Source organism: Sciurus carolinensis, chromosome 15 (assembly GCF_902686445.1).
Source record: "Sciurus carolinensis chromosome 15, mSciCar1.2, whole genome shotgun sequence".
Taxonomy (NCBI): Eukaryota; Metazoa; Chordata; class Mammalia; order Rodentia; family Sciuridae; genus Sciurus; species Sciurus carolinensis.
The window spans coordinates 74,832,142-74,859,744 of NC_062227.1; the positions used below are offsets into that span (position 1 = coordinate 74,832,142).

A 27,603-nucleotide genomic window follows, 5' to 3' on the forward strand; every position below is an offset into this window, starting at 1 on the left:
CCCCGATAGGGATTAACTGAGTGATAACTGAAGTGGCAGGGTGTGGCTTTGGGTACATATTTGTATCTGGCACGTTGACTCTCTTCTCTCTCTGCTTCCTGATAATGATGTGAGCTGCTTCCCTCTGGCACTCTTCTGTCATAATGTTCAGCCTTACATAGAGCCCCAAGGAATGGAGCCTGTGCTATGAATGGGAACTTCTGAAACCATGAGCCCTGAATAAAGCTTTTCTCCTATTGTATGGTTGGGTCTTTCAGTAGCAGCAGCAAAAAAGCTAACTAAAACAAAAGCCCATCTCATTCATACAGTATTTTACTTTCCTATGCAGTAAGATAAATTAGTAAAGCACTAATAAAATATTAATAATTTTTGTAACTGAAATTAATACATAGCAAAGCATTTTCACATAAGCACGTCATTATCATCACTAAATAAAGGGGTATTTTCAAAGTTTGTATTTAACAAGAGAAAATTTAAAAATTTTAAGGATAGCTAAGTTGTGGAATCAATATTTCACAAGAAGATATTCCAAAGTCACAAAGTACATAATTTTGTGAAGAAAGCAAAGTTACAAAAATACTCTTCAAAGTGCACAGGCAAGGGGGAGGGGAAGAGCCTCATTATTGCTACCAATAAAATATAACTATGTTCTATATTTGTCCCTGACTACCCTTCAGTGTAAAAAATCCATTCTTAATTATAAGAGAAAAAAAATCAAACTTATAATATTGCCGATAAAAGCATCTCTGGAAGTTTGTAATCCAAGTATTGTAAATATTACCTGCCACAAGTTCTTGCTTAAAAAATAAAATAATTTGATATGTAGCCAATAAAGTGTAAGACATGATGTCTCACTTATCTCCAGTCCTCAGGCAACAAGACAATCTGTGTAAGTGAACTTAATAGAGACACCCTGAGGACAGTGCCTCTCTCTGCACAAACACACACACACCATGCTCACACTTTTCTCTCTCCTTATTCTGATTTCATAGGAATGTTATTAAGAGTCAGGAACTGCCCTCCATTTGTGGAGGGGCATATGCCTCATGGGACAGAGTCGAAGACTAGGACACAATAATTCTTCTATCCTACTTCTCCTTTATCTAATTTTCTGACTCATTTTTTATGAATGTGTGGGTGGCTCTAAACTTCACAAATTCCTGTAACAGTTTGTGAAATTTAACTTGTTATTACTGTGAAGTCTGTTTTGATCCCCTCACACTCTCCACTATTTGAGTTATACCAAATCTGGCTGTTGGACCTATGAAGTGTTATCACAAATACATGATGCAAGGTGAGAGCCAACAAGAAGTGTCACAGAGAAAAGCTGACTTGCTAACAAGTCTTTTGTAAATTAGCATAATTAGGATGAAATAAAATACTGATATTATAATTCATAAAGTAATTTTTTTCTATGTTCAAAAAACTCCTGCCAACAGCCAACGCCCATACACCTGTACCTCTACAGACTACAGGCCCTGCACTGGACCTCTGGCCCCAGTCCTGCCCCAGACCCTCAACAGCTGGTGTCCTCACCTCATGGAGTCTGTGCTCAAACTTCACCTCTATGGGGTCTTTCCTGACCACTCTACCTAAAAATTGCAAGCTCTTCCCCTGCGCCCCCAGACTTTTAGCCAACCCCACTGACTTTTTTCCATACCATTTGTCTCCATCTGGTACAATACTTTACATTTTATTTACTTGCTTACCATCTGTCTCCTGCAACGAGGACACAGACTCCATGGGGGCAGAGATGTTTGTTTGCTTTGTTCACAGATGTTTGCTAGCACCTAGAACAGAATCTGGCATAGAAGAGGTTGAAGAATTTTCTAGAATGAGTTGATGCTCCTGTATATGCACCAACAGCCAAAATCATTACCGTAAGGCAGGCAGCACAATGGTCAGAAGTATGGGCTTGGAACCAACCTGCATGGGCTAGAATCCTTACTCTGCCTGCTACTGAATGAGAGCACCTTAGAAGGCATCAATGACACCTCCTATGACTATTGTGAGGACTACACAAATGAGCCGACAAGGACCCCTAAATGTTTGTCACTGCTACTAAGTAACTCCCCAGTGAGCGAGCATCTGCCATGGAACAGGCACTATGCTAGACAGTCAGGACATAATGGTGAACAGGCAAGTGCTGCCTTCAGCTTGCTGAGTGTGCTCCTCTGGCTGCATCTGCCCCTCACAAACTCAGCTTCAGTCCCTCTAGCTTCATGCTGTTTCCTGCATAGTCTGAGTGTGTCTGGATAACAGGGCCCTTGCCATGTCCACGGCTTCTTCACCTATTTTCAGTTACCAGTCACGGTCTGAAAGTCCCTCCCTAGCCACCTCACGTAGAACAGGTCTCCTCTCCCCACTCAGACCTCACTTCTAGTCCCCTGCTTTAGGTTTTCTTCTGAGATGTCTGTAAACATCAGACATATACAGATTTGCTTGTTATCTGCTCTCCCTGCATGAGATCCTGATACACAGAGGCATTTGATGGAGATGTGTTGACAGACAATGGAGGAGAGAGTCATTATGCAAACAAAGGAAAGAGTCAAAGGAAAACACTGTGCTGGAACATGCTTCAGAGATGATGTGCACATCATTCCCGAGACTTACAACAGAGTCTTCCAAATTCAGACAGCCCAAAGAACACAGCTCAAAGCTACTGTCACTTGTCTAGTTCATCTTTCTTTCATTAAAAAAAAATCTTGAAGTTTAAATTAAAATCAGACTTTGAGATAAAATTTCTACTAGTAAAAACAACAAAAATTGTTAAGCATATTTAACACACAGAATCTAGCTAGAGGAACGAATGTGAAACAGCATATATCTGTAAAGGAAAAAAATATAAATTTACTTCTAACAGACTGTGTTGTAAAAATAAAGATAATTTAACCACCAGATATTTCAAAAACTTCAACTTAGGTAAAAATAGTAAGAGACAGCCTAATATCATAAAAGGGGTAGATGGGCTATATCATGGCTCCATGTTAAGTGATTCTCAAAAGTACCGAGACACGTGGTTAAACCTTTGCAGCTGGTTAACGATGGAGTCGGGAATGGCACCTATGTCTTCAGACCCACTGCCCTCTTCCACCACCACAGAAACCTATCTCTAATAATCTCACATACTGTACACACCCTGAGAGATTTTCATCTTCTCCTGTGGTTCAGATCTCCTCAGCAGTACTTACTTTTTTGGCATAAAGGCAAAATAGCTCACAGACCCGAAGTAAGGGGAAGACATGAGACACTTACTTGAGCCTGAATATGTTCAACTGGGGGTGACGAAGGCAGTGGGGTCCTGAGTTCTTGGACACATGTCTCAATAATGGTGGCATCGACAATGCTGGGAAGAACAGAGAAAGAAAACCTTTCAAATGGTCAATATGATTCTTATTAAAGGTTAATAAATCAGAATTTAATGCTTGAAGGTAAACATAAATTCAAATCAAGAAAAATTATTTTTATAAGAAAATGTTTATAAAGATTTTCCAGAGTAATTAAGAAAACAGGAAAATATCTTGTTAGATAGAAGTGAGGCAAAGAATTCTGCAGAAAAGACTCTTCTAAGGAAACTTCATTAAAAGCAGAATAAAATAAAATGCAAGCCATTGCTTTCATTAGGAAAGCAAACAAAAGTAAAACCTTGGTAGTTATTTTCCCATTCAAAATAACAAACACACAGGCTAGGAAATATGTTCATATTTGGAAAGTAAAAACAAAATAAAACTAACAGAAAAGTCTCTTTTAAGATCAGAAAAAAAATAAAAACGTAAGATAAGCCTTTTCTAAAAACAGAGCCTCTCACACTGCGGTGGCCTCAAGGCCACCTCACACAAGGCCACCACACACCCTGAGCTGACTCCTAAGATGCAGGGATATTCCTATTGCTCCCTGTGGTCATTCTTGAGGCAGCAGCCAGTGCTAGGAAAGAGAAAACCAACTGTTAGGGTTTGTTGTGAGGTGTCCCCCAAAAACTCACATGTGAGATGATGCAGGAAGTTTCAGAGGAGGAATAATTGGGTTGTAAGAGTCTTAATCCAATCAGTGAGTTGATCCCTGATGAGATTAATTGAAGTGGTAGGCTGGGGGAGACTGGAATTGGGGCGTGCCTTTGAGGTATGTATTTTGTTTCTGGAGAGTGCAGTCTCTCTCTCTCTCTCTCTCTCTGCTTCCTGATGATGCAAGCTGCTTCCCTCTGCAATGCTCTTTAGCCATGATGTTCTGCCTCACCTCGAGCCCCAAGGGATGGAGCCGGCTTTCTATGGACCAAGACCTCTGAAACCATGAGCCCTCAAATAAACCTTCTCTCCTCTAAGACTGTGCTGGTCAGATCATTTAGTCACAGCAGCGAAATAGCTGATGAAGACACCAACCAACTAGTAGTTACTTTTCCAATCCTAATAGGCATCACAGCAGAAAAACTAACAAATATGGAAAATAGAATAAAGTCATAGTGCATTGTCAATTATTAATGTTAAAGGAGTAACTGCAACTGAGTGAAGTAGAACAAAGACTAATTCCTTACTTTTAGCTACTTCTTACCTAAAAGAAAGAGAAGGCATTATGATTTGGCAAAGAGAAGGAAGACATTTCAATAGTGAATTTCCAAAGGTAAAGAGGCAGAGAAACACAAAGGGATAGGTGGTTAAAGGTGGGGGGTATACTTGGCTAGAACAAGACTAGATATCAGGAAAAAAGAAATACATTCAGAGCACAGAGTAGCAGCCTGGACTCCACCACTTTGAATTCTCCTATGAACTCCATTTGACGTTGTCATTTCATTTTATTTTTATTTTATTCACTTATTTTTGGTACCAGGATTGAACCCAGGTGTGCTTAGCCACTGAGCCACAGTCCCAGTTCTTTTTTTATTTTGAAACAGGGTCTTACAAGTTGTTGAGGCTGGCACTGAACCTGAAATCCTCCTGCCTCAGCCTCCCAAGGCTAGGATTACAGGCATGCAGTACTGTACCTGGCTTCAACAGCATCAGTAATCATAATACAGTCATTAAAATAATCTTCCAAGGCTGTGACATGATTGCATGAAAAAGCCTTAATGCCAGATGGGCCTGAATTCAACATCTAGGCCTTTTCTACTACATTTAAAAAGAAAATCAGAAAAAAATTACATCAGATGTTCAGTAATTATTAGGTAACTGAATATAAAAATTTGAAGAATCAAATTCTGATCTTCCTAAATATTTATAGTTGGTTAATAATGAATCATTTTCTGATAAAAAGTTTAGTTTCCCTTAGCAACATAACTCCAAATGAATTTAAACTATGGCTTTTCAACTGAGAGACAGTATTCTAATATGATTATTAGGAAGATGAATCCTCAAACTCCTTCACATACAATTAAGAATAATCAAGAGGATTACACCATAATCCTCGAATGTCCTAGGTAACAAATGAGGTTGAAAACACTGACTTAATCTTTTTTTTCTTTTGGCCTTCAAAGTCAAGATAACAAGCCAATACAAGTGCTTTAACAGACCTTTAAAAACAAAACAAAACAAAAAAACCAACTGTTGAGACAACTGTAGCAAAAAAACCAACTGTTGAGACAACTGTAGCAAACACAAAACTTGGAGCTGAATGAGCACGTGCTGCCAGTACACGGGACCTGAGGTCTGCCACCATTTCCGGCAGAACGCCAGATCACTCCACCCCGCCATGCCTCCGGGAGCACTCGTCTTACCCACAGAGAAGCTCTATGAGATGGGCTTTCCAGAAGGCATTGGCCGTGTCTCTTGGAGCGATCACCAAGAGGTTGTCTAAGAGGCTGCAGACTGCAGAAAGAAGAGACGGGGTAACCAAAACACACTGTTTGGGCAGTGGAGCAGCCAGGGATGAATGAGGAGGTGGCCGTGATGATGCAGGTTCTTGCTCACCTATTACTGAAAATAAACATAACGTTATTACTTGATTTACCTGTGGTTATACATAAGGTCCTAAAAATTATTAAAACAGATGGTTGGTTAATTCTCCTAGTTGCTTGGCTCATCTCAACACTTTGGCTGGGAATCAGGCTGCTCCTCACATTCCTTAGCTCCATCCTCACTGTATGCGTGTGTGTTCACACATGCACGTGGATGGAGACGAATGTTCTCTCTGAACACAGAACAGCCAAGGCAAGAAGAACAGAACATGCCTTTGTGCCCCAAGTATTAAGACACTGAGGAACAAACAGATGATCCTCAATCCTCTTCCTGAAAATTTCAGGGTCAGAAGCGGTTCCAAATTCAAAATACTTTCGGATTTTAGAAAAGCAGTAAGGTACAGGTAATATACATTAACACCTCCAATGGAATCTCAGATAACATCCCACATAAATTTTCTGACAGTACAGCAGATGTACATTTATAAGAGATGAATAAAGGAGTAAACAGAAACTCAAATCAGCACTGGTCATTTGCAGACAAAATCTGCAATCTGATATTTGTTCCAAAGAGCCCTGATTCCTTGAAGGGGAGAATGGAATTCCAAAAACAAGATTTGGGTTCTGAAGTGCATATATTGCTCCAAGGTATCTTGGTTCTGAGTTGGAAACGTGTGCCTGTGTGTGTTATATGAGTGCAGGCATGATGCACACACACAAGCACACACACATCTATACCTATTAATTAAAAACATCAGGGCTGAAGTTGTGGCTCGTGGTAGAGCACTTGCCTAGCATGTGTGAGGCACTGGGTTCGATGCTCAGCATCGCATTAAATAAATGAATAAAATAAACATCCATCAACATTGAAAAAATTAAAAAAAAAAAAATCAAATCATGAAGAAAGCTCCAGATCTAATCTAACCCTGTAGGGTCCACTGGACATCTTTCCCGCTCCCATACTGTAACTCATTTACATGAAAGGAAGAAACCTGGCTTTCATCATTCACAGTACATTTACTTATTCACCCAGCATTAGACACATATTAAGTAGTTTCAGAATTGTTAACTCATACTACTGCAAAAAGTAAAACTAATGAAAAGAACCCAATGCCGTTTACAGTTCTCTCCACCATTAGTATGAGGAAAAAGAGTCTTAAAAAATATGCTCAAGAGTTAACTTGGATTAGTTCCTGACTCACTTCAGTATTATTCATGTGGGATGCAGCTAGATTATTTCATTTGAATTCCACAATTTTTTCCCATTTTATATTTTATTTTTCTTCACATCAAGTAAAATATTCACTGCTATAAAATTCAAATTATACAAGAAGGCATATGAAGAGAAAAGTCACTATTCCACCCTTTTATCCCTTCTGCCCTGTCCTCACACTCTGGAATTTCCTGCCTAGCTCCCACCCTTCATAAATAAACTCCTTCATTTCTTGTTAATTCTTTATTTTATTTTTGCATAAATGAGGAGATAAATGAATTTTTTATTTTCCCTTCTTTCTTACATAAACAATAGAAAACTATAAGCTCTATACACTACTCTTTTGCAATGTGTTTTCTTCACTTAATATTTCTTAAAAAAATCACTACATATCATTTTAAAGGCATTATCCTTGTTCTTTTTAATAGCTGTATAGTTCTTCATTGGATAGATGTTTATTTAAAATCCACTCTCCCAATAATGGAAATCAGGTTGTTTCCATAATTTTCCACTTACACACAAAAATACATTAAATAAATACATGCATATGTATTTTCACATTGTTGGTGATGAGCCAAGAGGAATTCCTACCTATACTGTAAATACACATGTAGGTTTAATAGAGTCATTCGCTTCCAGAAATAATATGCCAAGTGCATCTCCTCTACCAATGTATAAGAATGCCCATTTCCCACAGCCTTGCCAACAGAATCCATTGCCAATGCTTTATAATTGTTGGATCTCAGTGGGGTATTAATTAGTACTAACCAAGGTTAAGTTACTTTCACATGTTTTTGTGAATTATCTCGTTATGTTTTCTGCTTACTTTCATATGAGGCTTGATGTTCTTCTCCTCAAATATTAAGAATACTTTATGCTACATGTTTAAATATCTCTATGTTATGCTGCAAATGGTTTTGCTGATTTGTCTTTTGACTTTGTTTATGGCATTTTATGCCCTGCAAAAATTACTTTTTATTTTAATTATATACAGTAGAATTTGTCAGTTTTTTCTCATTTTGTTTGTATTTTGAAGCATAATTAGATAATTTTTTCCTATGCTTAATTTATGAGGAATTCATCTATGTTTACTTCTGGTATGATTTTTATTTTAGAACCCAGATGATTCTTGTATATGATGTAAAGTATACAGATTTATTCTGTCTTATTATAAGTAGCTACTGAGCTTCCAGCAGCATTTATCAAAAGATCCATTCATCATCTAGAGATCTAAGATGCAAATTTAATCATTTAGGATACATTTTCAATTCTATTTATTTTTCATGTGAAGGTAATATAAATACTGATTTAATTATACTTCTTCAAGTATGATTTAATGTCCAGGAGGGTTATTCCCCTTGTTGAGTATTTTCCTAGCTACTTTTGAACACTCATTGTTCCACCTGAGTAAAATTTTGTTCACCATAAAGAAGTCTGTTGATATTTTTATTAGGACTGTATTTATAGATTAATTTAGGGAGAACTGTTATCTTTTTGATGTTGAATCATCCTATCTAAAAATAAAGAAAGTCTTTCCATTTGCTCATATTTATTTTTGTGTTTTTTAGGACTATTTCAAAGTTTTTCTCCTATATGTTTTACGTATTTCTTATTAAGTTTATTCCAAACATTTTATCTTCTTTGTTGCTACTGTAAACTGTGGTTTTCCCTAACGTTATCCTTTCTAATTGTTTATGTGCATATATGAAATTTATTGAATTTTATGTTAATTTTATGTCATGCTATCTTACTGAATTCTTTTACTGTTGAAATTAGTCTTATTATTAATTCTCTAAAGATTTCTAAGCATACTATGTAGAAAATCAAATGAGTATTTTCTATAATTAAACACTTACATTCTGTTAACAGAAATTACTAAAACTCAAAATGAGATACTAGGAAATTAGTAGGACAAATACTGGAATGAATACACAAAGTTTAATTAAGTATTTCTAAAAGCATCTTCTGTATATATGCTATACTTCAGTGTGTAAACTTATTCTCATTTTAGAATCCATATTTCTTTTAGCTCAGGAATTTATAGTTACTGAATAAAGTTGATATACTTTCTAGAATTACCAAAAGCTACACTGTAGTCTTTAAAATAAAATTTAAAGCAAAAAAGTAATAAAATTAATATATTGCCATGAATAAAGTAAATCCCAGGTTGTTCATCATGTATTTCTAACACGATACTCAACAGATTTTCTTTCTTTCAAATGGAAGCACAGCCTTAGAAAATACTTATGACTAGAATCTCTTCAGTTTCAAGTGGACAAATAAGGTAAAGTGTTTTCCCAAAAAGAGGAGACTAAAACAACAGAATTAACTAAAAATCATTGGTTTCCTGACTCAAATATTAAGTATCTGCACTTAACCAATAAGGAACCTTATGACAGACTATTTGTATGACAGCAAAACTAAGAGCACTTGTTTTGTTAATTTCTGACATATTTATTCTATCACATTCTATGACTTATTAACACTTTATTCTTTAAACATTTCTTTAAAAATGTGTGCCTGGATCAACTTATCATTTTTCTTTTTGAAAGCAGAATGTCCCTATGATACCTTGAGCCATCGGCTGGTCATGTGAGGCTTCAGGCAGTAGCACTGTTGATTGCACAAGAGGCTGGATTTCAGCACTGCCCACTGAGGCTGCCACCTACGGGTCAGGAAGGAAGAATATTATCCTCACTAACAGTTTGGAAAAGGAAGCAGAAGCAACACATACACAAGACAACCTTAAGCAGGAAGGTTGAGAACAGAATCATACTAGTTGGCATAACTAGAGAACCTTCCATATCTTGAGAGATATAGCAAGTATTTTAACAGCATTTTCTACTACTTATAAGAACTGTTACAGTTGACATAAATCAATAACTCAGAGGGGCAGTTTTGATTTAAAGCTAATTTTCCTCACTGCTCAAATGTTGAAAAGCTAAAATAAACTACTTTACCTAAAATTCTTCATGCTCTTGAGATATTTTGCACTGTTAGATTTATAATAATAAAAGCATTGGTTTTTAATGTTTTGAATGACACACACTCCTTTTAATAATGCCTATAAAAATTAGAAGTACTAAAAGATTTTTCTTTATCTTATCTCATACCAGAAAAAAATACTTTAAAAATTCAACAATATTTTGATACTGTGCCTTAGAATATAGCATGTTTTACAATTTTAAACATAGCAAATGCTGTGGAAAGCAAATGCAGTTTTGCCCACAGGCTTAGAGATGAGCAGACTGTGTGGCTTCCTACAACTAAAAGCACCCAGGCTGAAGCATTTGGCATCTTCTATGTAAAAACATCATATCCGGCAAAGTCAGATAGCTCTGTCTTTGTCACCATCGATTTCTTCTCTGGGAGAGGGTAAGAGGTGCCCAGACCAGGGAAGCCTCTGGGACAGGGCAAGTACAGGGCAGGAGGGATCAACAGAACTTATAAATCAATGCTAGCACAGACTCGGGTACTATGTGATGTGCAATATTCTTATGTTGATTGTGTATATGCCCTAACACTTAAAGTGTTGTACCTTACACTTACTATGATCAATGAAAGCAAAACCTAAGGCTACTTAGTTCAGTCTAAATAACTCACTCTGTTCCAAAATTGGTCAAGGATCTAGACAGACACTTTACAGAAGAAGACATATAGGCGATTAATAAATATATGACAAAGGGTTCAACATCTCTAGTAATTAGAGACATGCAAATTAAAACAACTCTTAAGATTTCACTCCAATGAGAACACAGACAATAATAGATGTTGGCGTGGATGTGGGGAAAAAGGCCCACTTTTACATTGTTGACGGAGTTGCAAATTGGTGCAGCCACTCTGGAAAGCAGTGTGGAGGTTCCTCAGAAAACTTGGAGTGGACCCACCTTTTGACCCAGTTATCCCATTCCTTGGTTTATACCCAAAGGATTTAAAATTAGCATACACAGTAACACAGCCACAACAATGTCTACAGCAGCTCAATTCACAATAGCTACACTGTGCAACCAACCTAGATGCCCTTCAAAAGATGAATGGATAAAGAAACTGTGGCACTATATACACAATGGAATATTATTCAACCATAAAGAGAAATACTATTATGGGATTTACAGATAAATGGATGGAATTGGAGAATATCATGCTAAGTGAAGTAAGCCAATTCCCAAAAAATCAAAGGTTGAATGTTTTCCCTGATAAGTGGATGATGATATATAATGGGGGTAGGGGGGTTGGGGGTGAGAGAAGAATGGAGGAACTTTAGATTACGTAGAGGGAAATGGGGGGGGGTATGAAAAATGGTGGAATGAGACAGACATCATTACCCTATGTACATGTATGATTACACGAAAGGTATGAATCTACATCGTGCAGAACCATAGAAATGAAGGGATGTACCCCATTTGTGTACAATGAATCAAAATGCAGTCTGTAAAAAAACAAAATAAATGAAATTAAAAAATTAAAAATTAAAACAAATGAATAAATCACTCAAACAGACATTAAATCTCTTATTTTATGTGATATCAGATTCAAATAATAGGGGACAAATACCTAAAATTTGTTCATTTTTTAAAATGTATTTGCCCAGGTTGAAATGAGAGGCATGTAAAAAAATGTTCCTATCAACAGACATTAAGATAAATACTTGGTTCTGGGAAGAAAACAATCAAACACTAATACCGATATCATAGACTACGCAGGAGTGGATTAATCTGCCTGGCTCCTGACAGACTCCTCTGGCTGTGTGAGAAAGTTAAGAGGACAAATGATGCTGGAACCCTTTATCACTCCACTGAACATTCTCTCAAGTGCCAACTCAAAAAGCCCTTACCACTGGTGAAAACAAAAACAAGAACTGGTTTGTAGTTTTGGCACTCAGGGTAAAAAAAACAAAGTTTGTAAGCGTTCACTAAATATCTGGTTCATCAGAAGAAAGGAAAGGTGTAACCTGTGACCAAGGGTCAGGCATTAATAGAAGTAGCAATTTCCCTCAATATAGTCCAGGAAAAAGAAATACCAATTTAGAAATGATGCTCATACGGAGCCAGCACGGCGTGCTCTGGCCCGCAAGCAGCTTCAGGGACCAGGACAGGGCAGCCAGAGACCTCCCCAAGCAGCCTGGACCCCTGCGGTGGGAGGCGCCTTTCAAGGCTAGCTTCTCGGAGCAGAACGCCCAGTGAGAGCCTTACTACATAGAGCCAGCCACAAGTCCCCGAGCCAACTGAGAGGTTCGATCCGCAAGCAGCCTCTGGGATCAGGGCAGGGCAGCCAGAGACTTCTCCAGGTGGCTCTGCTCACTCCGGCCGCAGGCTCTTTCCATGGGGCGATCCAAGATGGCGGACTAGAGGGTGACTGCATCTCCAGTCGCTCAGAACCCAGGACTCAAGAAGGGGAGGCATTGAGAGACTTGGACAAAAATAGAGTCACGGGGTGAGTCTCCCCCACTGGGTGAAACTTGGCCTGGGCAGCAGGCACAGATAGGGGTGGCTTATCAGAGCAGGACAGGGCAGCTAGAGTCTTCCCCAGGTAGCCTTCCACACTCCGGCGGTGGGCTCCCCCTGCACGGCGAGCTGCACGGTGCAGGCCACCAGTGAGAGCCTTTCCGCACAGAGCCAGCTCCAAGCCCTGGAACCAGTAGGGGGCTAGGGGCAGCTTTCTTCGGAAGCACTGCATTATCAAGTTCCTCCAAGACTTCAGGCTACTGAAGGCTGGGAGGTGATACACTGGAAATCTACCGGGACACTATAAGCCAATAGAGGAAATCTGCAATATCTCAGGGTTCCACTGACAGCTGACCAATATGAGAAAACAAGGGAAGAAAATGTCCCAAACAAACCTAGATACTACATCAATAAAACCCAATGACAGCACAGCAGAAGAAATGTCAGAAAGGGAGTTCAGAATGTACATAATGAAAACAATCAGGGAAGCAAATGAGATGAAAGAGCAAATGCAGGCATTGAAGGAGGAGATGAAAGAGCAAATGCAGGTATTAAATGATCGCACCACTCAACAGTTAAAAGACCAAATATGGGAAGAAAGAGATCATTTCAATAAAGAGTTAGAGATACTGAAAAAAAAACAAACTGAAATACTTGAAATGAAGGAAACAATAAACCAAGTTAAAAACTCCATAGAAAGCATAACCAATAGGATAGAACACCTGGAAGACAGAACCTCAGATATTGAAGAAAATTATTTAATCTTGAAAACAAAGTTGGCCAAACAGAGAAGATGGTAAGAAATCATGAACAGAATCTATAAGAATTATGGGATATCATGAAAAGGCCAAATTTAAGAATTATTGGGATTGAGGAAGGCTTAGAGAAACAAACCAAAGGAATGAACAATCTATTCAATGAAATAATATCAGAAAATTTCCCAAATCTGAAGAATGAAATGGAAAACCAAGTACAAGAGGCTTATAGAACTCCAAATATACAAAATTACAACAGACCCACACCAAAGCACATTATTATGAAAATACCTAACATACAAAATAAAGACAGAATTTTAAAGGCCACGAGAGAAAAGAATCAAATTACATTCAAGGGGAAACCAATAAGGATATCAGCATATTTTTTAATCCAGACCATGAAAGTTAGAAGGGCCTGGAACAACATTTACCAAGCCCTGAAAGAAAATGATGCCAACCAAGAATCTTATACCCAGCAAAACTTACCTTCAAATTTGACGATGAAATAAGATCGTTCCATGATAAACAAAAGTTAAAGGAATTTACAAAAAGAAAGCCAGCATTACAGAACATTCTCAGCAAAATATTCCATGAGGAAGGGATGAAAAACAACGATGCAAATCAGCAACAGGAGGCGCTAGCCTAAAGGAGTAGCCAAATAAAGGAGAAACCAAATCATGTCAAAAAACAAATATGAGTCAAATGACTGGGAATACAAATCATATCTCAATAATAACCCTGAATGTTAATGGCCTGAACTCACCAATCAAAAGGCATAGACTGGCAGATTGGATTAAAAAGAAAAATCCAACAATATGCTGCCTGCAAGAGACTCATCTCATAGAAAGAGATACCCATAGACTGAAGGTGAAAGGATGGGGAAAAACATACCATGCACACGGACAAAAAAGCTGGAGTATCCATCCTCATTTCAGATAATGTGGACTTCAAGCCAAAACTAGTCAGAAGGGATAAAGAAGGACATTACATGCTGCTTAAGGGCAGGATAAATCAGCAAGACATAACAATCATAAATATCTATGCCCCAAACATTGGCTCATCCACGTACGTCAAACAAATCCTTTTCAATTCCAGAAATCAAACAGACCACAACACAATAATACTAGGCAATTTTAACACACCTCTCTCACCACTGGATAGATCGTCCAAACAAAAATTGAATAAAGAAACCATAGATCTCAATAACACAATCAACAATTTATACTTAATCGACATATATAGAATATACCATCCAACAAAGAGCAAATACACTTTCTTCTCAGCAGCACATGGATTCTTCTCTAAAATAGACCATATTTTATGCCACAAAGCTACTGTTAGCAAATACAAGAAGATAGAGATACTACCTTGTATTCTATCAGATCATAATGGATTGAAATTAGAAATAAATGACAGAATAAAAAACAGAAACTTCTCCAATACCTGGAGACTAAATAATACTCTATTATATGATGAATGGATAACAGAAGACATCAGGAGAGAAATAAAAAAATTCTTAGAAGTAAACGAGAACAAAGACGAATCATATCAAAATCTCTGGGACACTCTGAAAGCAGTACTTAGAGGAAGATTTATTTCATGGGGTGCATTCAAAAAAAGAAGTAGAAATCAACAAATAAACGACTTAACACAACAGCTCAAAGCCCTAGAAAAAGAAGAGCAGACGAATACCAAAAGTAGTAGAAGACAGGAAATAGTCAAAATCAGAGCCGAAATCAATGAAATCGAAACAAAAGAAACAATTGGAAAAATTAACAAAATAAAGAGTTGGTTCTTTGAAAAAATAAACAAAATTGATAAATCCTTAGCCACACTAACAAAGAGAAAGAGGGAGAAAACTCAAAGTACTAAAATTTGGAATGAACAAGGAAACATCACAACAGACACGAGTGAAATACAAAACATAATTAGAAGCTATTTTGAAAATCTATACTCCAACAAAACAGAAAACCTTGAAGACATCAACAAATTTCTAGAGACATATGAATTACCTAAACTGAAGGAGGAGGACATACACAACTTAAATAAATCAATTTCAAGCAATGAAATAGAAGAGGTCATCAAAAGCCTACCAACAAAGAAAAGTCCGGGACCAGATGGGTTCTCAGCCGAGTTCTACAAAACCTTTAAATAAGAGCTCATTCCAATACTCCTCAAACTATTCCATGAAATAGAAGAGGAGGGAACCCTCCCAAACTCATTCTATGAAGCCAATACCATCCTGATACCTAAACCAGACAGAGACACATCGAGGAAAGAAAATTTCAGACCAATATCCTTAATGAACATCGATGCAAAAATTCTCAACAAAATTTTAGCAAATTGCATACAAATATATATTAAAAAGATAATGCACCACGATCAAGTGGGTTTTATCCCAGGGATGCAAGGTTGGTTCAACATTCGGAAATCAATAAATGTCATTCACCATATCAACAGACTTAAGGTTAAGAATCACATGATTATTTCAATAGATGCAGAAAAAGCATTTGATAAAATACAGCATCCCTTCATGCTCAAAACACTAGAAAAAATTGGGGTAGTGGGAACATTCCTTAACATTATAAAGGCCATCTACGCTAAGCCCATGGCCGATATCATTCTAAATGGTGAAAAACTGAAAGCGTTCCCCCTAAAAACTGGAACAAGGCAGGGATGCCCTCTTTCACCACTTCTATTCAACATCGTCCTTGAGACTCTAGCCAGAGCAATTAGACAAATCAAAGAAATTAAAGGGATACGAATTGGAAAAGAAGAACTCAAACTATCCCTGTTCGCTGATGACATGATTATATATTTAGAGGAACCTGGAAATTCCACCAGAAAGCTTTTAGAACTCATAAGTGAATTCAGTAAAGTAGCAGGTTACAAGATCAATGCTCATAAATCCAATGCATTTTTATACATAAGTGATGAATCTTCAGAAAGAGAAATTAGGAAAACTACCCCATTCACAATAGCATTGAAAAAAATAAAATACTTGGGAATCAATCTCACAAAAGAGGTGAAAGACCTCTACAATGAGAACTACAGAACACTGAAGAAAGAAATTAAAGAAAACCTTAGAAGATGGAAAGATCTCCCATGTTCCTGGATAGGCAGAATTAATATTGTCAAAATGGCCATACTACCTAAAGTGCTATACAGATTCAATGCAATTCCAATTAAAATCCCAATGATGTACCTTACAGAAATAGAGCAAGCAATTATGAAATTCATCTGGAAGAATAAAAAACCTAGAATACGCTAAAGCAATCCTCAGTAGAAAGAGCGAAGCAGGGGGTATCGCAATACCAGATCTTCAACTCTACTACAAAGCCATAGTAACAAAAACGGCATGGTATTGGTACCAAAATAGACAGGTAGATCAATGGTACAGAATAGAGGACATGGACACAAATCCAAATAAATACAATTTTCTCATACTAGAGGGTCCAAAAATATGCAATGGAGAAAAGATAGCCTCTTCAACAAATGGTGCTGGGAAAACTGGAAAACCATATGCAACAGAATGAAATTAAACCCCTATCTCTCACCCTGCACAAAACTCGACTCAAAATGGATCAAGGACCTCGGAATAAGACCAGAGACCCTGTATCTTATAGAAGAAAAAGTAGGTCCAAATCTTCAACTTGTTGGCTTAGGATCAGACTTCCTTAACAGGACTCCCATAGCACAAGAAAGAAAAGCAAGAATTAACAACTGGGATAGATTCAAACTAAAGCTTTCTCTCAGCAACGGAAACTATCAGCAATGTGAAGAGAGAGCCTACAGAGTGGGAGAATATCTTTGCCAACCATACTTCAGATAGAGCACTAATTTCCAGAATTTATAAAGAACTCAAAAAACTGTACACCAAGAATACAAATAATCCAATCAACAAATGGGCTAAGGAAATGAACAGACACTTCACAGAAGAAGATCTACAAGCAATCAACAGATATAGGAAAAAATGTTCAACACCCCTAGTAATAAGGGAAATACAAATCAAAACTACCCTAAGATTTCATCTCACCCCAATTAGAATGGCGATTATCAAGAACACAAGCAACAATAGGTGTTGGCGAGGATGTGGTGAAAAAGGAACACTCATACATTGCTGGTGGGGTTGCAAATTAGTGCAGCCACTCTGGAAAGCAGTGTGGAGATTCCTCAGAAAGCTTGGAATGGAAACACCATTTGACCCAGCTATCCCACTCCTTGGCCTATACCCAAAGGACTAAAAATCAGCATACTACAGAGATACAGCCACATCAATCTTCACTGCTGCTCAATTCACCATAGCCAGATTGTGGAACCAACCTAGATGCCCTTCAGTTGATGAATGGATAAAGAAACTGTGGCATATATATACAATGGAATATTACTCTGCCATGAAGAATGATAAAATTATGGCATTTGCAGGCAAATGGGTGAAATTGGAGAATACCATGCTAAGTGAGATAAGCCAATCTCAAAAAACTAAAGGACGAATGATCTCGCTGATAAGCGGATGAGGACATATAATGGGGGTTGGGAGGGGTTAGCATTAGGGTTAGGGTTAGGTTTAGGGTTAGGGATAAGGAGTGTGGTAAGAATGAAGGAAAGAAGGACTTATAGAGGGAAAAGAGGGGTGGGAGGGGTGGGGGGGAAGGGAAAAGAAAAAAAAATGAATCAAACATCATTGCCCTATGTAAACGTATGATTACACAAATGGTATGCCTTGACTCCATGTACAAATAGAGAAACAACATGTATCCCATTTGTATACAAAATAATAAAAAATAAATAAATAAAAAAATAAAATATTAAAAAAAAAAAAGAAATGATGCTCATAAAAAGTACCTAATAGTTATAATTTTGCCCACATCATGAGGAAAACACAAGGTCTTCATTGTATGGTAATATATTCTTATGCTTTAAAAGTTGATTGGGGTTATCTATATTTCTACTATCCTTTCTATATTCCTGAAATTTGATATTACCATATTATTTCTTTAATAAATAAAAGCAAAAAATTCTTAGGCTGAATTGCTATGCTCAAATTCATGCTTGTTTGGAAATAATCTCCAATATTAATTTGATTATATGTGATAACATGCTTGATATGCAAATATGTTACTCTGACTTGGAACCCAAGTAATAATTAATAAGCCCTGGTAGTCACATTTTATCTACTGAAGGTACAGTTCAATCCTCCCTTAGAGATGAGGACCACAAAGTTAGGGATTGTCCAGCTGACACTCCCAACTTGAATCCTCAGTTCAGCCTTGCATGTGTGACGAGACAGTACTTGGGATGAAGTACACCAAAGATGATTAATCTCTCCTTCCTTCTTCATAACACAGAATTCTCATTCTCTCCGCTCTCTAGCCCATTTTAAGCAGGAAACCCCAAGTAGGAGGCTTAGGGTTGTCCTTGTCTCCCACTGAGTCTATCTAATTCTTGTAACCATCACTTTCTAGACTCACTAAAAAGGCTTCAAGTGTAAAATTACAACTTTGTCCTTACTTTCCCATCTGCCATAGGACAAGCCTTGAGGTTTTCAATTTATATGCTCTTGATAAGAAAAGTAGAACAGTTTTCTGTGAAGTCTATACTTGTATCCTTATTGCCTCACTGATGTCATAGAAAACAATAAGAGCTAGTCAGAGGAGATAACACTGATGTTACTTAAAGCCACTGTCCTGAAACTGCTTCAAATTAGTCTAAGCATGGTTGCCAGGAGCTAGGGGTAGGAAAATGGGGAGATGCTAATCAAAGTGTATAAACTTTCAGATATAAGATGACTAGCAAATCCAGGAGCATTTTTTAAAACATGGCAAAAGGGCAGGAATGAAAATTTCTATGGGAATCTATGGCCCATTTGTTCATTTTTAAAAATGATCCTTTTCTTTACATGTCAAGAGCAGATAGGCATCCTCATGCTTTGCAATTTGTAATCATCAATTCTACCCAATTTATAACAAGAAGTTTAAATCAGCTAACTGAAATAGATTCATCCTTCAACAGATTATGTATAGTGTATAAACAAAAGAAAGCTCAGAAAAGCACAACTGAATGAAACAGCAGAGGATGATACAAGCTTCCTGCATGTCAACTAGAAGGCCACTTACCTGCAGACATGGAGACATCATAGCGGCCACAGCCCTGTGCTGTGCTGCCTTTAACGAAGAAAAAATTTCCAGTGCTTACCTCATTCCCTCCTCTTTTAAGCTGTGTGGTCAAATACTTAAATTCTCTGATGCTGTTTCTTCATGTGTAAAAAGGGTTCCACCAACAAATGGTGTGGATTTAACAATTTAATTCATTCACAGCATTTAATACAGTAATAGCACATGGCAAACTAAGAATTATAGTAATCTGAGCTCTGAACATGAGAAAGTTGACTCTTTCTATACATAGAAGTTTATTATACAAAATGACCAAGTCATTACCAAAAGATGTTTTTAGTACAAATATAAAACAAGATCAAAATGTATTTTTATTTAGTTGTAGTTATCTGCCTAATAAAATTGCTGAAATTTTCTTCAAATTACTTTTGTCTGTTTTTTTCAATCATTACAAAAAAAGAGAAAAACATAAATCTTATTTGCTCTTTCTAATAAAAATTTTAAAAGGATAACTTCTAACAAAATAGTACATGCTATGCAAACAGAATGAATATTCTATTTTTACCTGCTATTATATTCATTCTAATGTTATATATTAAATATTATTTCATTAGGAAAAAACCTAATGTATATGTATCAGTAACCATCAATATTTAAGTTTCATTAATAGATTTAATATTAAAATTTTTATACTAAAAAAAACCCAAAAGCCAAAAAAACCAGCTTGTTCTTTTTCACTGTATTGGAGCCCAGTGGTCTATACTAACAATACTCAGGAACCAGAAACAAGGTTTTTAGTCCCTGCTAAACCACAGGGAGTTGAAATTTATTTAAACATAGCATATCACTCCCTTTATGCCTCCCCACTATCTCCACTATCACACACATTGCCATCTCAAAGTTTTCCTCTGGTCACTATACTAGAGGGAGACACATGCCGAATCACTGATGCCTACGTCACGTTAAAACTACTTTTCTTCAAAAGCCTCTGGGATTCATCCCTGCTTAAATTGTCCTTGGTCTATTCTTCGTTCTATGAAACATTTTTTAACTCCTAAACAAGTGACAATATGCTGCTTTTCTAATGTCAATTGTAATGTTTCCTGCCCTTTCATTTTGCTGAAATACCTTTATATCTTTACCTTTATTGCTATTATATCTTACCTCTTTTCAAATCCAAAAGCTGACTCAACTTTCTTGACTAACCCCTATCTGACTACTCCGGTAAACAATCTTCAGATTTACCCACACACACCCAACAATCCCATGCATTCTCTGAAAGTCTAATGCTTTCGATATAAAAAAGTTAGTATCCAGTTATTTTCTAATTACCCTTTATGTTCTCAACTAGATGTTTAACTCTTGTAAGTGGGTACTGAATAATAAGACATCTTTGAATTGTCCAGTCTCTTACAAATGTATGCATAAATTTAAGAGGGAAGGGGCAGGTCCTTTAGAGACCATTTCAATTACTACTTCCTACATAAAATGACTTTCTATTCCATCATTCATCCAGGGTAACTTCACTGCACATTGACTGCAATATCTACTGTGGCATCAAGCATGGCTGGCTTTGGAGTAGGGTATACCACCGTGACCAACAACTACAGACAAACATATCTGGATTCAAAGAATGCTCTACCGGATGCAGATGCTGGGACCTCATTCTATGATCTTATTTTCTCTTTTGTAAAACAGTATAGTAAGACTAACTTTTAGGTTTTACTAAGACAAAAAAGATTCATAAGTAAAATTTTCTCTTTAAATGAAATACACTAAAATCAGTTCTCTTTAGATTTGTATTCCACGTATTTCACAAAGATATATGATAAAACAGATTTTTAAAAATATATACATTGCTCAGCTCAAAAGTAACAGAAATGACCAAGCTGTTGCTATATACTGGTATGTACTAGGCATAAACACACATCCATTTTGGGTACTTTGAGAACAGAAATGTGATTTTAGGAGGAAAGACAATACCAAATGCCTGACCGAGTTGGATGGAGGCCACTTCTGAGGAAGACTTATAAGGACGCCACCCTGAAGGTAATGATGACACTCAGCTTATTCCATCTGCAGTTTATAGAACATACAGGGCCCAGTGACCACAGAGTTTGCCAACCAACTGAACGAATATTCATTAGATAACACTATTAAAATCCCTGGTGTGATATTAACAGCATAGAATGTATTATGACCCAGCAAAAGCACAGTGCATGATATGACCCAAATCAAAAGACTGTTTTCCTTAGAAAGAGAAAATGGAGAACCAAACCAACCAGCAACAACAAAAAAAAACCTGCAGCTTTTCTCAGTCTAGGAGATAAACAAAATAAAGACACAAATAACCAGATAAACAGATTGACAAGATTTATATCCATTCAACTTACACCTCAATTTGTACGTTCAACCTCCTCTTATACTAGAGAAAGTATTATTTGGTCCAAGTATAATTGCTTTAGTATAGAGTACTACCGGCATAATAAACTCTCCAGATTTTCTCCTTTTGGGAAAACAGGCATGATAAGGAAAACATGACCAATAGTAGAATTAGGGTAATTAGACTATTTTTGTGAAAAAAATCCACCAATTCCAAAGTCTGTGTCTATAAATTTTTTAAGAAAGGAAAAGAGTTGACTAAAAACTCTAACAAAATACCAGTCTTTCAGAGAAACAACAAAAATTATATGCTACATAGATCTATGTATTAAAATTCTTACAAAAATTAAAATATGGCGTTGGGGTTTTGGCTCCGTGGTAATGCATCTGCTTAGCATGTGTGAGGCACTGGGTTCGATTCTCAGAACCACATAAAATAAATAAAATAAAGACATTGTGTCCATCTACAACTAAAAAATATTTTCTAAAAAATTAAAATATTTTAATGGTATAAATTTTTCAAAGTCTATGTAACCTCCACATACAAAGAAGTTAAGACCTTCACATTAATAGAGGTTGTTAGAGTGTGAACTTTGTGCCCAAAAGACCCACATGTTGAAGGCCTGGTCTTACCAGGAGCAGGGGATGGAAGTCTTGAGAGGTGGCCCAGAGGAGGAAGCCAGCCCTCTGGGGAGCGTGCCCTTGAAGCAGATACGGGGACCCCAGCCCCTCCTCCTGCTCTCTCTGCTTCCTTCTCCCCCTCATGCTCCTGTCATGATATACTGTGCCAACACAGGTCCAAAGTAACAGGGCAGAGACCAGGACTGCAACCTCTGGAACCATAAGCCAAAATAAACCTTTCCTTCTTTCAAGAGGATTATCTAAGGTATTTTGTGGACTAACAGAAAGTTGACTAGCACAGAGGTGCTTCTGTTTTAATAATGGTTTTAATAAATATTTGCAATATTATTTTCAGAAAATATAGTAGTCTAACAAGTAAAATGCATATGTTGATAAAAAACAGAAATGTAAAAGGTTGATTTGATTTTGCTTTTTGTTCTTAGGTCTTCTTGTATAGACAGAATAAAATACAGTTTGAATGGTGTCTGATAATTCAAAGTTAATTAGAGAAATTACTATTTACTGAGTACCTACAATAAGAACTGAATAATGTGCAATATTTCTAAGCTATTCTATAGTTCTTATAACAACAGAACTTGAGATGATTTACTTTTAAGCATAAATTGATGCTGCCCTTCTGTGAACTAAATTACCAATTAATAGAAGTCACTTTGGCATTTAAGCATTCTATTTCTGCTGAAACAAAGATATACACTAACCCTGATCTAGAAAGCGAAGCATGACATCTAGTGGAAGGCAGGTAATTATCCTACTTTACTATATACAAATCCAATGTAGAACTAAACACAAACTCTTTTTCTTCTACTCTAGGAAAAGAACAAACAAATATTCTTAAAATTGTAGCAAAAAGTACTAATCTTTTGGGAAATTATAGAAGGCACATTTTATTAGTATCTGTATAATTGTTTATTATTTTTGTATATTTTTTTTACTCCTGAAAGGGTTCAAAAACTTTGCCTTTGGAATCTGCAACACAGTCACTATCTAATCCCCAAAACACTTTAAAATTAAACGTGTTTTTCCATTGAGAAGAATGATTATGTACCAAAGAGAAAGCTAGCATGAACTGTTAGGCACAGAGGAACTTAAGCACGAATGAAAGCTGAAGGCAGACAAGCAGGCAAACGAGTTTACATACATTTCAGGTAGTTCAGATGAGTTTCTATGTGATTCAAATTTTAGAACTGTATTTAAAATCATCAGTACCACACTGAAATTATTTGAATCTAAACTTTCTCATGATGCTCTGCCCTTAAGTCAACTTTCAGGATAATCATTTTTAAGCACATAGGATTTTTTCTTTTATTATTAATGATAAATATTTTAATGTTTTTGTGCTAATAATCCTATGAAAAAAGATAGAAAAGAGGGGTAAAAACACCTCTCAACTGAAAGGATATTCAGTGCAACTATAATTGGAAGCAGGCAAACCCAACTTGAAGTTCTAACACTGCTACTTCTGGCACAACTGATCAGAGTTACTTAACTTCTGAGTCATCTGCTTATATAGAAAAGCAAAAAAGAATCTACCATGTATGACTGCAATAGGTAAAATACAATGATCTAAGTAAGTGCAAAGCAGAATTCCCACAGAGAACACTTCATAAACACTCATACCTACTATAATCATAGCCTTATACTCTAGATCTATTCATCTCCACTATTTTTCAGAGATTAAGCACTATGCATTCTTTGCAAGTACCATTGTTTCTGAGGTGGAGAGAGAACTTGGATCATGATCTTGAATGGGCGTTCTTGATGGAGCCCTCCAAAACTTAAATGAGTCATCCAAACCTGTGACAACAAGAAAGTTGTTAACATGGACACTCTCCTAGGCATTGCAATAATTTATAGGAAAAAATACTCATCACTGGAAACCAACAAAAGACTATGGAAAAAGGTTTTTTAATGTGCAAGAATCATCATGAGCTTGTTAAAGCAGTTTCCTGAACCCTAGTCCCAGAAAGTCTAACACCCTAAAGTCTAAGTCAGTCATGCATGTGCATTTCACAGACTACAAGGCAGTTGGTTCAAGGGTCATGATCTGAGTAACAAAGATCTGGAAAAAACCAAACAAGCCACCTTCCTAATAGGGACATTTATTTAGAATGTTCAAAAACTTTATCGAATGTCCACTTTCTTCTAGTTTCCTCTAGGAAGTGAACAGGAAAGTGAATTACACATTCTCAAAGTATTGGGGAATAAAGAATCTTCATGTCTGCAACCTATTCTTAAATGGTGCAGAAAAAAACATACATACATAGATGTAAACAAATATTACTTATACTCATATACACATATACAAATATACACATGAGGTAGGAAGTAAATACAGTACAATGTTAACTTTGGGGAAATTTTGTACTATTCTTTAATCTCTGTAAGTGTGAAATTACGTCAAGATTCTAAAAAATTGCTTTTAAAAATTAACTTAAAAATACAAGGCAATTTTGTTGAATTATTTATTATTATGAGATAAAATTACTTATATGTGCTAATATCTATTACTTAGAAAATCCAAGAGCATCTACACAAAGAAGTAAAAATATTTCAGCAATATATTTTGATTAATGAGAAACATACTAAAAATAAATAGCTTTTTAAATCCATTAGCAAAACCTATTAGAAAACTTAGTGGGAAAAGTTTTCATTCACAAGAAGGGTGAAAAATTTATAATTTGCCAAGGAACGAACATTCCAAAAAAGTTTGTGATTATTAATAAAGAAAAAACTACAAAAGTCCAATGAAGAGCATAAAATAACTTATGAAATAACAAGGCGTCAAAAATGGCTTCCATGAAGAATTCATAACAGAAAAATGCTTAGGCAATGTTTAGTGAAAGAAGGGAATACAAAACTGCACAAAAGACATGAACACAATTAGAAATTGTTTTCTGTTGAAAACAAACAAACTACACAGAGAAACAAGACTGCGAAAAAAATGTACTCCAACTACAAGGGTGTCCTGCCGTAATGGGACTGGAGCGGAATCTTTTTCCCATGTAGCTTTTATTTTCCAAGTGATTTCTAAGAAACATATGTGGTTTGAACTTCTTTTTTTAAAGTTACATTTTGTAAAAGTAAAACACAAAGATATTCTACTTACCATCTGAATCACTGCCTCCTGAAGTTACAAAAGCACAAGAGTTCGAATCAAACACATACCGTCCTAGGTAACAGTGTTTCGCCATCTGATTCAAATGTTCATAAAAATGGCAGTGATATAAAAGAGCCTGAAGGGCAGGTTTTCCTATGAGTGACAGACCAGAGTCCTCATCATGGACACAAGGGCCCTATAGGAAAAGAGGGTGTAAAGATGAGAAAGACACTAATTTATCACAGTGTCTTCAAAAAGATCCACTGTCTCCACTTGAAACAAACGGGTCCCAGCCCTACCACACTCTTCCCCCATCACTGCAGCTCAACCACTTCATAACAGTCCATTACACTGTGGTCTGCACTGCCCACGCCCCCCGGAAGGCAGCAGATTCATCTTCTCTCTCTCTCGACAAGCCACATCTTTCAAAATGCTTCTCTAAAAAGCTTTACCCAAGTAATACATACTTGAGCCACAAACAATAAAAACAGTACTTTTCAACCTACAGACAGTGGTCAAAAAATTATTAAATTATTCAAAACAATGTCATCCAAGTAATTATATTCAATAACATTATATCTATCAATGAATCAGATAAAATGAAAAAGTTCATCAATAGCCATGGTAAAATCTGCTAGCCATGCTCCTTTCTGCTGAATGAACTCCCCTGAGGAAAAAGCACGCACTGACTCATGCACACACGTATACACCTGTCACCTGAAAAGAATCTACTATTATACATTTTTATCTCTTTGCACTTTTGTTCCAATAGCTTTTGCATTGCTACTCACTAAATTTTCCTACAATATCCAACAGTAAAAATCTATCTTATGGGATTGGTTTAAAGTTTACGATAATCCCATTACTATTTTATAAATATTTCTATTTTCTGAAAAATGATAATGAAGTTAAGATTTTTTTAAATATACCATAAGAGAAAGGGAAAAATAGAAATCTAAATGTCAACAAGAAAGAAAAGTATGGTCAAAGGATACTCAAAGTTTAGCTTTAACCATAAGCTATACTTACGTGTCTTCTCGCACCCCTCCCAATAACAAGTTAAGAGTATTAAAACTTACTATTCAGAGAGATAGTAACTCACCAGCTAAAAGGCTAACAACATTAACAATTCCCACTAACATTTCTTGTTGAAGTACTATCATTATAATTAATCTTTTCAATATTGAATGCCTTCTATGACTATGAAGCTGATATTAACTCTAGTAAATCTACGCATCACTGAGAGTTTATTCTCCACAACAGAGCAATTTAGATGAGAAGTAAGACTAACGGGGCTATCACTCAGTGGTAGAATGCTTGCCAGCATGTGCAAGACCCTGGGTTCAATTCCCAGCTCTGCCACAGAAGAAAGAAAAGAAGTAAAACTAATGAGCAGTCAGCACATGATGGTGTTGTTCATTTAAATTTAGAGGTTTAGAGAAGCAGGTAAAGCAGGAGAAACACAGAGAATAAGGTCATAAGACTCTCATTATTAACCAAGGCCTATGTTACCAACAATGTGTCCTCTAATGCATTACCTTTAATTTACTATTTTAGGGTGAAATATTCATCCACAAACCTTACAGCCAACCATGACAAAGTTTCAAAATGTTCTACCTTTTGAGTTATAACATTCTTAAATGTATAAAATATGTCACACAAAAGACATGCAATAGCTCCTTAAAATCACCAATTAAAACCTTCATTATAATAATTCAGGAAATGAATTAACAACCAAGATGAGAATTACAGTCTAGGTAAATTGGGTTAGGGATGTAGCTCTGTGATAGAGCACTTGCTTAACAAGTGCAAGGCCCCAAGTTTGACCCCCCACAGGGTGGGATAGGGGACATAATTAAATGAACTCATCAGCTTAACTACAACTACCTTAAAAAACTCAATAAATCAATAAAATTATTAAATAAAATGGTACAAAAATTATTTTTTTTCTAAATACATTATATGATGACCAGAATAATTTTAAAGTTGTTAAACACATTTAGTTTTGTTGCCAGGAGTAGTGACACATGCCTGTAATTCCAGTGGCTTGGGAGGCTGAGGAAGGAGGATTGC

The 27,603-nt window shown here is 36.4% G+C and overlaps 1 protein-coding gene across 2 annotated transcripts in view; it reads right to left on the reverse strand.

The window, feature by feature from the left end:
• Rttn (rotatin) overlaps positions 1–27,603 on the reverse strand; it is a 180,533-nt gene that overhangs the window by 49,200 nt on the left and 103,730 nt on the right. Inside the window, exons 33-38 of one of the 2 annotated variants that reach the window (XM_047526590.1) lie at positions 25,540–25,726; positions 24,136–24,227; positions 9,669–9,762; positions 5,898–5,903; positions 5,705–5,795; positions 3,256–3,346 (exon numbers count right to left, since the gene is read on the reverse strand). In XM_047526590.1, coding sequence (XP_047382546.1) covers positions 3,256–3,346; positions 5,705–5,795; positions 5,898–5,903; positions 9,669–9,762; positions 24,136–24,227; positions 25,540–25,726 — 561 coding nt within the window. Of the gene's footprint in view, positions 1–3,255; positions 3,347–5,704; positions 5,904–9,668; positions 9,763–24,135; positions 24,228–25,539; positions 25,727–27,603 lie in introns of both variants that reach the window. The other variant, XM_047526589.1, reaches the window with a different exon arrangement.